Consider the following 14128-nt stretch of genomic DNA (forward strand, 5'->3'; position numbering starts at 1 on the left):
TTTTTAAAAGCAAGCCGGTTGTTCAGTTCTGGAGTTTCCTCCAGGGGAGACCCTGCTAGGAAACTAGGGCTATGGAGCCGGTATGGCTCGGCAGCAGCTGTTTGATAAAGGGGAGACAGGGTTCTTCTGTTTCTGGTTTTTAAACATTGGGACCCAGGGATGCTGCTTAATGTATAGTGGCTGGATTACCTGTTGTTAGGCTGCCCCAGCTATTCCATAGATAAGGGGGGGAAGCTCCGGGGGTCGGTACTGTTGTAGGCACTCATTTCCATGCAGGGCTTGTGCAAAGTGGCCAGCCATGGAGTCTTTGTGTTGGGCCAGATGGCGGGTGACATCACTTCCGGTTGGGGGTTTACTTCTTTTTGGTGATGCAATGATAGTGGGCCAGGTTCATGCTAATGCAAGAGTGTTGCTGGGCGTGTATCAGGGAGCTCCCTTTGGCAGACTACTTGGCCAAAATTTCGAATGCATCCCTAGCAGTAACTATGTAAGCCATAAATGGATTCATATCCATTGGTGGCTATTGAGGAATGTATCTAAATTAACATTTTTGACTGGAGTTCATCTTTAATCTTCTAAAGCTAAAATTAATTTGCTCTTTAATACAACAAAACAGAGTCTGCTAGACATCTTTTAGGGGGTTTATAAGAAGCGAAGCTTGCCATTAAGGAGTGCATGAAATGATCATATATAGGAAGTTAAAATTAGATATTCTTAAATATTTATTAAATAATAGTAGTTGTGTAATGGAAATAACTGCTGAAGAGGAAAGCGCTCCTTTGTTCAGTTTGTAAAATAACTTTTCTATCTATTCAATGACCTGTTATCAAAAATAGTCATTACCCACATGATTTTATTTACATGGTAAAATGGAGTCGGTAGCATTGCTTTTTGCTACTTACATTTCATTTTTACATTTGCGTCAGATTTGCTCGAATTTTCCATAACTTTATGAATATAGGTGAAAATGTGCATTGAACAGCACATTGGCAAACTAAAAAATGATATGCCTGAGCTTTCCTAACAGTGACAAATAGTCCCTCTGATGTTTGGTTTGGGCATAGCAAATGTGTTCATCTTGCAGCATGTGGTTGGTTAACTAAGAATATTGACATATTGATGGTATATGCATGTTAATTCATTTCAATTTCTTTTCTGTGTATAGAACTGTAAAGTGGGGGTAGAGAACATAGACAAATGGGGCATTGCAGCAATTTAACAGGATAGATATAGAAGATTTAGTGTCTGGGACAGTTTCTGCCCAAAGCAGAACAATGTATCTGCAAAGGTCCTTTTCTGGGTTCCCTTAAGGAGCGTTTGTGGTAGTTTGTAGACCTATGAGAACTAACATTATCTTTTTATTATTTTTACAGGTGAAAAATCATGTATGGGTTTTTATCAATTGTTTGATTGAGAACGCCACATTTGACTCTCAGACAAAAGAAAATATGACCCTCCAAGCAAAGAGTTTTGGGTCCAAGTGCCCGCTATCTGAAAAATTTGCAAAAGCGGTTAGTATGTTTAAATATTTCATAATTCATAAGAAAATTATTGAAAAACTCAGGACCTTTATTTTTTATAGTGTGTTAAAACAACTAAATAGATTCAAACTTTTATTTTTCTGAGCAAGTTTAAAGTTCATTGACTACTAAAAAGCATCACAGACCATTATTTTGCACTTTTTGGATAAATGTACTGAAAAGGGAAAAATAAATCCCGTGCTACAATGTTAAAGCATGCTTTGTCGTCCTACACTAGCCATGTGGTTTTCCAAGGTTGACAAACTTAGGGATATGGAGGACCTTATTGCCACTCTACATAACCAAGAGGAGACCTTTAAGGAAACTTGGCGCCCCTGGCAATATTTTTTTTTTTCCTACATGGATGCCTATCACAACAAACTTACTACCTCTTAATGAGGCTGGTCTCTCTAACATACTGTCTGTTCTGCCCGGGAGAAGATGGATATATTTATCCTAACCTGCCCTTTCCAACACCCCCCCCTTTTTTTTTTTTTTCTTGCTCTTCTGGCTCTTTCTTTTCTTCTGTTTCTCTCTCCCCCAACCCCACGCCTTCCTGTTTCCCTTTTTATGGACCTTCTTTTGTCTCCACCCCACTCCTCCTTCCCCTTTTTTTTCGTATGTTACCAAGGTGGGCCTCTCCTCCAGCTCTCCTCCTTTTCATTGATATCGCTCTATCTCTGTACCTGCTGCTGGCAATACCTATACCTGTTGCCCTTACAATATCCTAGTGACCTGCTGCACATCAGCCTGTTTTTTGTTGTCCTGCCCTACTCCCCTCGCACTCTGGTTTGTTCCAAGATGTATACTATTCTAATTATTTGTAATTGGTTTTGTCTGGTCCATTATCTCTGTTTATACTATATCCTGTCTTACAAATTGGATATTTATGGTCTTATTGTATGCAGCACACTTTGCTTTTGATTGGCATGCTCTCTTATACTGTCACCATTTGTATTTGTACAATGGTGGTTGTTTGCTTTTTTTGTTTAGAATGTCTTGCATAAAATTATAAATAAATTACAGAAAACATACTTTGTACATGTACTGTAACTTGTCTTTTTTGTTTCTAAATATACCGGAAGCCAAGACTTCTGTGTTGTGAATTATGTTTCTTTGACTTATGTGACTAGGCTTCCAACTGTGGAATTGTGGAAAGTATTCTAAACTGGGTGAAATTCAAGGCTCAGACCCAGCTCAACAAGAAGTGTTCGTCTGTGAAACACAGCAAAATTAAAGGCATTCCCAAACTGGATGACGCCAATGATGCTGGTAGATTAATCCTTATCCATTAATAACCTTCACTACAAGTGTTAATAAAATGCCTAACTGTACCATAGAACAAATATTTTATTCTTGTTAATTATTGTAATCGGGTAGCAGATGAGAATGCACAACTCATAAATTATTTGGAATCCCATTTTCTGTTATTCTTTAAATATAATGAGAAGAAATTGTGGATGTCTAAAATGTACAATTTAAAGACTAGTAAATGTGTGAATTTTTTGCAGTGCACATTATTGTAACAAAAAGGTGGTGGCACGTGAGCAGCTTCCGTTTTAAAGGACATAAACTTAGCTGAGCTTGAAGAAGGCCTTGCATTAATATTCCTCTAATAAAACAATATTAGTAAATAATATCCTGTTTTAATCTTACAGTGGCCTACAACCAGACTTTTTTTTTTTTTTTTTAGTTTTTTTAGATTAAGGTTAAAAACTTTTTTATTTTTTTCTTCATTTGGGAGATTTACTTGCATGCCCTGTTCTAATGACAAAACAGAAAAATTAAATATGAAGGAACATCCCCAATTAGGGATACAGACAGTAGTTGAAAACTGACACTTGTACTTTTTTTTTTTTAACTGGTTCCCGCCCGGCCTATTGTAGAATGACGGGCGGGTGGGACTTCTCTCTTTCTGAGAAGACGTCATACGATGTCCTCCCATTCTTGGCAAGGAGCACAGTGATCGGTGGTGAACTGTGCCCCTCGGACACAGCACATCACTGATCAGGGTAAAGAGCCAATTATGTTGGCTTTTTGTGTGTATGTGTGTGATCAGCTGTGATTGGACATTGCTGATCACATGGTAAACAAGTGTCGGTAATCTGCATTTCCTTTCCTTTCCTTAGCGCTGTCACAGCGCTAAGGAAAGCCGATAACAGCCTTTCCTTTGACAGGGACATTTACACTTATAATTAAGGCAGCATATCAGTGCAGCCTCATCAGTTCCCATCGGTGTAGCCCATCAGTGAAGAAGAAAAGTTACCTATTTTGCAAAATTTCATTTAAAAAACGAAGGAAAAGGTGTGTTTGTTTTTTTTTGTTTTTCTCCCAAAGTTTTTGACCTCTTTCCATTTGTTTAGCAAAAAATAAACCCAGTGGTGATTAAATACAACCAAAAGAAAGTTGTCTTGGCCAAAAAAAAAAAAATTTAATTTGTGTACAGTGTTGCATGACTGCGCAATTTGTCATTCAAAGCGCAGCAGCACTGAAAGCTAAAACTCGGCCTGCACAGGAATGGGGTAAAAGTGCTCAGTATTGAAGTGGTCCAGTCTTTTTTAAAACCCCTGTTGAAGTTGTTTGGAAGGCCCCTTTCACGCGGGGCAGACTCTGCCTGCAATCCACTTGCTCAGCAGGGTATCTGTCTGCTTATCCCCCGCTGAGCATATGGATGACAAGTCCATGTCCGCTTCGCTTATGCAGAGTGGACACGGGCACAGCCTGTTTATCTACGGGCAGTTGGATATAAATGGACTGGCTGTCAGTTTACATCAGACTGTCTTCCGATCTGCCCAGATGGAGAGGAACGAATCTCCTTTTGTTTGTTTTTGGCAGGTGTAAACTGACACAAGTAGTTTACATCTGCTGCCCCATTGAGGAGAATGGAGGGTCTGATTGGGTCCGCCTGAAAAACCTGATTGGACAGCTCATTACAAACCCACTATATTGGTCTAGTGTACTTCCAACTTCTGTGACCAGCACTAGAAAGATTTTCAGCAATTTGCCATGGTGGAAAATCAAGTTGCTCCCTTAAGCTTTTATAAGTGGTTCATTATGACTAATAACTATATATTATAAATTAGTGAGTTAAGCCTGAAAGGTATAAAAATTTACATAGTCATTTCACATTACAGTTGTTTTACGTGTATATTATCAGTTTTTAAACTTGGAAGTGAATGAATAATTTCATCTGCAGCTATTGAATAGTGAAAATATTTTATTTGTTTTTATTTTTTGAACTTTTTACCATAATGACACCACTGCACCAATAGACGGTTTTCAATTCACTAATCTATAACACTTTTGTTACTTTCCATTAAGATCGTTATTTATAACCAAGTTTAATATTTGTTGTAAAGAACTAAGGTAATGGCTAATAACGCATTTTGTTTGTGAACTGACATAACTATTAGTTTCTTACATTATTATGTCTTTAATTCTTAAAGATCTTTGTAAAAGATCTGTAGATCACATTCAAAAGATGTGTTTCATGAATTAATACACTGCTGTAATTTTGCACCTTTTTATTTTATTTTTTTTATTCTTTCCTTGGATTCAGGTGGTAAACATTCCCTGGACTGCACTCTGATTCTGACAGAAGGAGACTCAGCCAAATCTTTGGCTGTATCAGGTTTAGGTGTCATAGGACGAGACCGATATGGTGTGTTCCCTCTGAGAGGAAAAATCCTCAATGTACGAGAAGCATCACACAAGCAGGTAATTTACTGTTGCATGTCCACTGTCACATTAAGACCTGTCTGCACAAGTTATTATATGTAAACTAGTTCTGTAATCATTTTTGTACTTCTTTTTTTTTTTTTTTTTTTTCTGCTTTGTACCCAGCCTTAAATGCTCAGATTTGTGCCCCATAACTGTACTGTGCACTATATTGTACAGTTTTAATTATATAATGACTGTATATTCACATGTACCTTACATCAACCACTTTCCCTCCGGAGGATTTACTCCCTTTCCTGACCAGGCATTTTATGCAATACGGCGCTGCGTTTCTTTAACTGACATTTGTGTGGTCATGCAACACTGTACTTAAATGAAATTTACGTCCCCTTCCCCCCCCCACAAATAGAGCTTTCTTTCGGTGGTATTTGATCACCTGTGCGGTTTTTCTTTTTGTGTGCAATAAACAAAAAAAGACCAACAATTTTGAAAAAACAATTTTTTACTTTTTGCTATAAAACATATCCAGAAAAATTAAAAAAAAAATCTAATTTTTTAATAAATTTAGGCCAAAATTTATTCTGCTACATGTCTTTGCTAAAATAAATCCCAATACATGTAAATTAATTGGTTTAAGTGAAAGTTATAGCGTCTACAAATTGTATATATACTGGAATTTCTTTTTTTTTCTTTTTTGTTTTTATGCTAGTAATGGCACCGATCAGCGACTTATAGTGGGACTGTGGGCATTCTGACACTGGGGGGGGGGGTGGACTGACTAACTGCCACTGACATCCCAATGACACTCATACAGTGATCAGTGCTAATAAAAAGCATGAACACTGTACTAATGACACTGGGCAGGAAGGGGTTAACGTGGGGCAATCAAAGGGTTAACTTTGTGCTGTTTTACTGTGTGTGTTTTACTAGGGAAGCATACTGTTTTGTACTTCTTTGCTGTGCAGAAAAATATACAGCAGCATGTTACTGCTGGCAGGGGAGAGTCCTGTGGTGTTTACACACAGGTCTCTCCCCTGTCAGTGATGCTCGGCGATCGCCGGGTGCCGGCAGGGAATCTCCGGCTGGGACCCGGTAATCTGACATCTGTAGCCTCCAATTGTGGACCCAGAAATGCAAAATCACGTATATATGTGATTTTACGCAGCCCTGCAGCAGCAGTTCTGCTATAGGGTGGTCAGGAAGCGATTAAAAAAGAAATAGTGTGTTTTCTTTTTTTTTATTTCTCATATATTTATTTCCGCAGTGGACGAAGTGCATAAAGCACTTGGTCCCGTTCTGATCTGTGACCCAGTTGTAACCTAAAAACACCTCTGAGATGCTGGTTTTAGCGCCACCCTTTTTTGAAGCCCAAATGATGGGCATTCCTGCACAGCTGGTACAACCAACAGAGCCCCACCCCCCTCTAAGTTAAGTGATCTATCACCAATATGAATGGACAATCAGTGCTTCTTGTTCATTCATAATAGTAAAATATTCAGCGCTTTGGCTCTGTAAGGTATCTGTGCTAGTGTGTACAAGCTGCTGCAGATACAACTCTGATCACTTTCTATTACAAATGAACAAGTATTGCTGATCAATTATTCATAACAGTGACATCACTGGGCTGCTGCTCACTGTATGTCTGTCAGGGCTGCTTGTATACATACACAAATGGTACAATAAATTGGTGCGTTATCACTTTTTAAATGGCAAAGCAACAACATAAGTGACCAACATCAGTAAAAAATTGTGCACATTCATAATTCATATATAAAAGCATAGACTAAAAATGTGAATAATGTCCAGATAATAAGCTCCATATATTTAAACAGTCCTTATGTCCAATCCCGCAACAAATATTTTAGTACCAAAAGTGATCCTGTGTATGAATACCACCTGTGCTTTGTGCTGTTGCCACCAGTGTTATTTAAACCCCTTATGAGATATCTTTGATCTCCAAACCTGAGATCAAATGCACTTTTGCTGACACACAGCAGGCAATCCTATGGCAATGGCTCAACACCACTCCACAATTAACAGGAAATACCAGAGGGCAACTCTTATAGTGTAGTAAATAGAACCTGAGTTTATTCATAAAAAAAACATGCTTAGAATGAATGAGGATTGGCATTCACAGTGTAAGAAAGCACAGCCACAAGTCTGCTCAGCGTGCATGATGACATTACAGACCAAAGCTCTGCCCAAATGTGTTTCTTCCACACAGACGCAGTAAAACAGGTGTTAGACATGGGGCTGCCAGCTTTGTGACCTGTCATTCTGAAGGAATGGCAGCATGGTCTCTGGAGGAGCTCCTGCTGCCAGAGACCAGAGAGGTCAGTCACAAATCTGTCTCCTTTCTAGCAGCATTGTCGGACAGAGCAGGGGACTGCTTAAAAGAAAAGACCGGATTTGACTTGGAGCACTTGGTCCCCTGCATATGATGACACTTAACTAAATTTCAAACTGTCTATGCCACTGAATCTGTTTTTAAGGTCACCCCATTCTTTTCATTTTCTGACTTAAACAGGCTATAGAAGTTGTGAAAACCTAACAAAATTTTTGAATCGTTCATTTTTTGCATTATTAGTGTGCCAGCTACGACGCACGATTTTAGTGCCGCAATCGAAAGTGCCTGATCCATTGATGGATTTTTATTGGAAAAATGAAACAAATGATGGCACAAATGTATGAGCCATTTTTCGTTTTTCGTTCTAGAGAGCTTTCGGATTTAGACTTGTCTATGGCCTGCTTACTCTTTTGCATGCTTTTGTCAAAATAGAAATTTTAAATATTATGCCTCATCTGCCACATACAGTGGTTAATTAACCAACTTCTCATTATTGATCCTGTCATCATTTCAGAAAAAATGTTATCTGTATGCCGAACTACTACACTCCACCTTCTCATTGTTTATCCATACTTTGATCCAAAAACAACAATTCTTCATTTACTTTCCTGCCCAACCAATGAATTATATTTTGTCCAATACAGACCACAATTTACACACTTATATTATGTTAGTCAGGTTATTATGTTGATATTTTTAATTTTAACTGCCCACAGATCATGGAAAATGCAGAAATCAACAACATCATTAAAATTGTTGGATTGCAATACAAGAAGAGCTACGATGATCAAGAATCCCTCAAGTCTTTACGTTATGGAAAAATCATGATCATGACTGATCAGGTAATAATTGTGCTTCTGGAATGATTGAATTAATTCGGGTATTTGGTAAAAATACACCTCCCAATGTTGTTGGTGCAGGAATTATTTTGGAGGATACAGTGTTTTTCTGGTTTTTAACATTCCAATTCATTTTAAGGTGACAGTTTATTTTATCCAAACATATGCCTATTATAGCCCTTTGTTTTACTTGATTTTTCTTCAATATTTGCATTAGATGTTTCCATTTTTTTTTTTTTTTTTTTTTTAAAGGTTTATGGACTTTTGAAAGTAATTAGAGAAAAGGGTTCAATACATTTACACATTGTCAGGGCAAAGATACAGTGGCATCATACAATGCACCTATCAACATCATTTTGAGTAATACTGGGATACTGTGGAACTGTCATTCCCTTGAGAAAGCAGTGCGCGTTCTCACCACGATAATGCACAACCCCCCCCTTTTTTTTTTTTTTTAAATTTATTTATTTTTTTGCTGGTTTGTTAAAGTTGCTCTCAGGCAGGTTACAAGATAAAACAGTTTGAAATTTTATGCCCTAATATGAATCCATCTGCCAACTTTATGCTGCGATGGAAGGAATGGGAAATGAGAGATGAAGAAAGGAGAGTTCAGTAGAGGAAGGGGAGAAGAAGAGACGTTTGGGCCGGTGAGAAAGGCAGGTACGAGTGGGGTGTTTGGTGACCCCCCAAGAAGACACCCATGACTGTCCAGGTGGCAATGTAAGAAGAAAATCTATCATGGTGCTGTACCATCAGTTCCTCTAGGACAGTGGTCGGCAAGCCGCGGCTCGCGAGCCACATGCGGCTCTTTACACACTTTAATGCGGCTCTTCTGTGTGCCGGGCGCCCGCTCCCCTCCCTCCTCTCGGGCGGCTGCCCCAAAAGTCAGGACTCTGCAGCTAGCCCAGCAATGGGCAAACTACGGCCCGGCGGACCTTTCAATCCGGCCTGCGAAGCGTGGCAAACATTGGCTGTCAGGATGTAGGCGGGGCAGCGTGACAAACTCCTCTCCTCTCACAGTCCGCCCTGAAGACCGGAACGGCGCGGGAACACGGCGAGAGGAACGCGCGGAGCAAAGGTAAGTGAATTGACACAATATGGGGAATGAATTACTATAGGGGGGATGAATTTCTATAGGGGGGATGAATTACTATATGGGGGATGAATTACTATGGGGGATGAATTACTATATGGGGGATGTATTTTCAGTTTTAAAAATGTGGCTCTCAAAATAAATTTCAATCGTGGTTTTGGCGAGATTTGGCTCAGTTGAAAAAAAAAGATTGCCCACCACTGCTCTAGGAACTGCAAATGTGTCAATTCAGCACTCCACTCATTCATTGTAGGATTAAGGGTGGATCTCCAGTGCTTCGGACTTTTGGGTAAAGTTTTGCTTAAAGAAGGCAGGGTTGACAGCGAAATGGTTAAACCTAGTGAAAGTACAGAAGCCTATCCCTTCCACACATCTAGAAAATACTACCCCTCCCCCTTCTCCCACCCAGCCCCCTATGTAAAGGCAATATAGGTAAATTAAGTTGAAATATGTATGTAAATGCCTACATTGGGTGCAATTATGTATAAAAACAGCTGTGCTATGCATGTTGGTTATTGCCACACACACCAGAATGAGAGCAGTTATTCTAGGATCCAAAACATTCATAGTTAACCTGGAACTTTATGATCTGTAAAAGCTTTTAAGGCATCGCCTATCAACAAATATGGGTACTGAAGTTTGTTGCCATTTCACAGTCGGGCACAATTTTAAAGCATGACATGTTTGGTAGCCATTTATTCAACATTACCTCATATTTTGTATTAAAAAAAAATGGATGACATAATGTAAAACCTTTTTTATTTTTGCTGAAAATATGGGTTTGATACACAGTTGCGCGAATATCCTGTGACCTAAAAATTTACAACTATTACTTTGTTCCACAGGGTGTCTGCTTTCAGAAAATATTAAATGTTTTGGGGGATTTAACTAATCTTTAGGCTTAAGATGTGCATTATAACGTGTTATTGTGCCTTGACTTGCGCTTACGCTTAATCCCTTTGATATAAATGGGCAATACACATGGAATGTGGCTAACCGGAATTTATTTTTATTTTTTTTTGGGGGGTGGGGGTGTGAATCCAGAGTTGCTGATCTGATCTATTCCTTCAGTACACTGATGGCACTGATTACTAATTGTTACTCTGTATACAGGATCAAGATGGTTCCCATATTAAAGGATTACTCATTAACTTTTTCCATCACAATTGGCCATCCCTGCTGAAGCACAGCTTTCTTGAGGAATTCATTACACCAATTGTTAAGGTATCTAGTGAGTCATGTAGGTAATTTTGAGTGTGTGATTTAAGGGTGAATGCATTTAACAGGGCAAAATCTTTGTTTTAAAAGGCAACAAAAAATAAGCAGGAGCTGTCATTCTACAGTATTCCTGAGTTTGAAGAATGGAGAAAACAAATGGAAAACCATAAATTATGGAAGATAAAGTACTACAAAGGTGTGTGCATGCATTCCTTCTTTTTGTCTCTCAAAGTGTAACTAAACCTAAAACAAAATTGTAATATATTGTAGCTTACCAATCGTATGTGGAGACTGCATTAGTTTTCTTTTTTTCCCAAGCCTTTATTCCTTTATTTTCACCTGGCCAATAACGCACCTTCTTAGGTGGCTATATTCACTCCTATAGAGGAGCAGTGTAGCCACCCTTCCGCAGCAGCATTGTGAATCCCTGGAGAGGGTAGTGTTTGATTAGTAGATTTGGATGAAATAACAATTTAAAGCTGAACTCTGACAATTATTAAGCAGTTACGGCAATAGTTGTTTTTAAAAAGAAAATCTAAACTGGGCGAGGGTGCATTTCCCTACACCATCTGGCCAATTTATGGATCTAAAATATATAACCTTTATTCAAATATATCAAAAATGTATGCTCAGCTGTAATTAATGCCTATTGGAGTGGAATGTACTGCACACAACAATATGACTGGATACCATTGCAATTATTTACCTTACATCCAATGGTTAATAACACCAAATCAAATACCATACCGTTTTAGATGAAGTGACTGCATAAAAAGACACTGTAATTTGATCATAAGCCTATCAACTTGAATATATATTAGGAAATGGTGTTACTCCATGGAGTCAACCCCTGGCCATTTTGCCACTATGTGCAGCAAAGCACAACTTCCAGCCACTTTGTGACCCATTTTAATTCTTTATACTCCTGAAGCTCAAAACATGTAGAGTTTTTTTTTTTTTTTTTTTTTCTTTGGGTCTTTCTTTGGGAGCACTTTTTGAATGCACATGGTATTCACTCTACCCCCCTCCCCCCCCCCCTTTTTTGGAGACGTCTCGACTGCGTTTTACAGTGCATCATTTGCATTTTTCAAGACAGTGAGGCATTTTGTCTGGATATGGTGATGTATGGTGGTTATCCATGAGAGGCTGACATTTAAGCCTGTGGATGAGTGTACCCATATTACATATCTGTAGCAAGATAGATAGTACTATCTAATTAGTTTTGTCCATGGGGTAACTCCATTTCCTTAATAGAGATATATTCAAGCTGCTAGGCTTATGATCAAACTACACTGTCTCTTTTTATGCCGTCACTTCATCTAAAATGGTATGGTATTTGATTTGGTCTGGTGTTATTAACCATTTGGATATAAGGTAAATAATTGCAACGGTATCTAGTCATAATGTTGTGCGCAGTACATTCCACTCCAATAGGCATTAATTAAAGCGAAGCATACATTTTTATATATATATATATATATATATATATATATATATATATATATATATATATATATATATATATATATTTGAATAAAGGTTATATAATTTAGATTCATCAATTGGCCAGATACACCATCTGGTGGGAAACGCGCCCTCATCCAGTATAGATTTGTTATTTGCCAAAGATTATGATTTACAGTTACGGCTTAGTTCAATAGTTGATTTATAATAGTAGTTTTTTACCTACTGGATCAAAGGTTTTACATAAATGAATAAAAGCTGACCATTGTTAGCACCCCTATGAATGTTAAATGGTTTGTCTTGCCACCATTGCTGGACAGCTTGTTTTGTTAAAAGGGGATAACTTATTGGATCACCAGGTAAACTGTTACAGATGGGCTTAGAAAAACGAAGACTGCTGTGTTAATGCTTGGTATAGATTATATCACTTTATCATATGTAATTTTTTATTTTGGCTATAGTTGCACTATGCCTAATGTTTTTTTAATTTTCTTCCTGATGTGTACTATAAACAATGAAGGCAAATATGGATTTTTTTTTTTTAGTTTTTTTGAGTGTGGAAATTGTGACTGTAACTTTTTTTGATGGTTACTCAGGTTTGGGTACCAGCACTGCAAAGGAAGCCAAGGAATATTTTGCAGACATGGACCGCCACCGTATTATGTTTCGCTATGCTGGTCCAGAAGACGATGCAGCTATTACTTTGGTAAGTACAGTGCCAGCCTGTTTGTACTACTGGGCTTCAGATTTCATTTATATGTGTAAGTATAGGTTCCAACAATCCATAAATGGATTGTCCCATGGATAAAACATACTTTCACACTGAGAGGACTGCCAGGCTTAACTGTTATTCCCTCAGTCAGACTACCCAGGTGAAAACCGCAGGCAAAAAGGCCTTATCCAGTCTTGCTTTAAGTACCTTGTAATAAAGTGGTGTGTCCCCCATATGACCAAAATAGGCCAATACAGAAGTAAGGTGTGCTACCACCCACTCCCCAAATGGAGCCCAAACACTATGAGGAGGGAGGGAAGCAGGGGTAAGGTCTCCCTTGAGTGATTGCTGTCACTTTGCTGGCGAAAACTAGGACCCCCCCATAGTGAAAGCAACTACTGCAGTGGGCCTACGTGTGTCGATTGCTGTCAAAACGTCCACAAAAAGATGGATCTTAATTATATAGCTAAATAAACAAAAATTATACACAAGCAACAACGAAGAAAATTACAATAAACTTTACACAGGTACATCAAAAGCATGACCCAGTACGAAAGAACTAGTCAATGTCTTCAGACTACATTGAGGTTTATAGAGACAAATACAGTGCCTTGAAAAAGTATTCATACCCCTTGAAATTTTCCACATTTTGTCATGTTACAACTGAAAACGTAAATGTATTTTATTTGGATTTGAAGTGATAGACCAACACAAAGTGACACATAATTGTGAAGTGGAAGGAAAATGATAAATAATTTTCAAAATGTTTTACAAATATGTGAAAAGTGTGGTGCGCATTTGTATTCAGCCCCCCGAGTCAATACTTTGTAGAACCCCCCCCCCCCCCCTTTCGCTGCAATCACAGCTGCAAGTCTTTTTGGGGATGTCTCTATTAGCTTTGCAAATGTAGAGAGTGAAATTTTTGCCCATTCTTCTTTGCAAAATAGCTCAAGCTCTGTCAGATTGGATGGAGAGCGTCTGAACAGCAATTTTCAAATCTTGCCACAGATTCTCAATTGGATTTAGCTCTGGACTTTTACTGGGCAATTCTAACACATGAATATGCTTTGATCTAAACCATTCCATTGTAGCTCTGGATGTATGTTTAGGGTCATTGTCCTGCTGGAAGGTGAATCTCTGCCCCAGTCTCAAGTCTTTCATACGCTTAACAGGTTTTCTTCTAAGATTGCCCTGTATTTGGCTCCATCCATCTTCCCTTCAACTCTAGCCATCTTCCCTAACCCTACTGAAGAAGAG

At 38.5% G+C, this 14128-nt stretch overlaps 1 protein-coding gene across 1 annotated transcript in view; it reads left to right on the forward strand.

The window, feature by feature from the left end:
* TOP2B (DNA topoisomerase II beta) overlaps positions 1-14128 on the forward strand; it is an 89431-nt gene that overhangs the window by 44070 nt on the left and 31233 nt on the right. Inside the window, exons 10-16 of the mRNA XM_089690901.1 lie at positions 1374-1511; positions 2654-2792; positions 5080-5237; positions 8262-8387; positions 10591-10701; positions 10786-10891; positions 12756-12865. Of these exons, the coding sequence (XP_089547027.1) occupies positions 1374-1511; positions 2654-2792; positions 5080-5237; positions 8262-8387; positions 10591-10701; positions 10786-10891; positions 12756-12865 (888 nt within the window). The remainder of the gene's footprint in view (positions 1-1373; positions 1512-2653; positions 2793-5079; positions 5238-8261; positions 8388-10590; positions 10702-10785; positions 10892-12755; positions 12866-14128) is intronic.

Source organism: Staurois parvus, unplaced genomic scaffold, assembly GCF_062004578.1.
Source record: "Staurois parvus isolate SC_StPar_1 unplaced genomic scaffold, SC_StPar_1.0 ptg000021l, whole genome shotgun sequence".
Taxonomy (NCBI): domain Eukaryota; kingdom Metazoa; phylum Chordata; class Amphibia; order Anura; family Ranidae; genus Staurois; species Staurois parvus.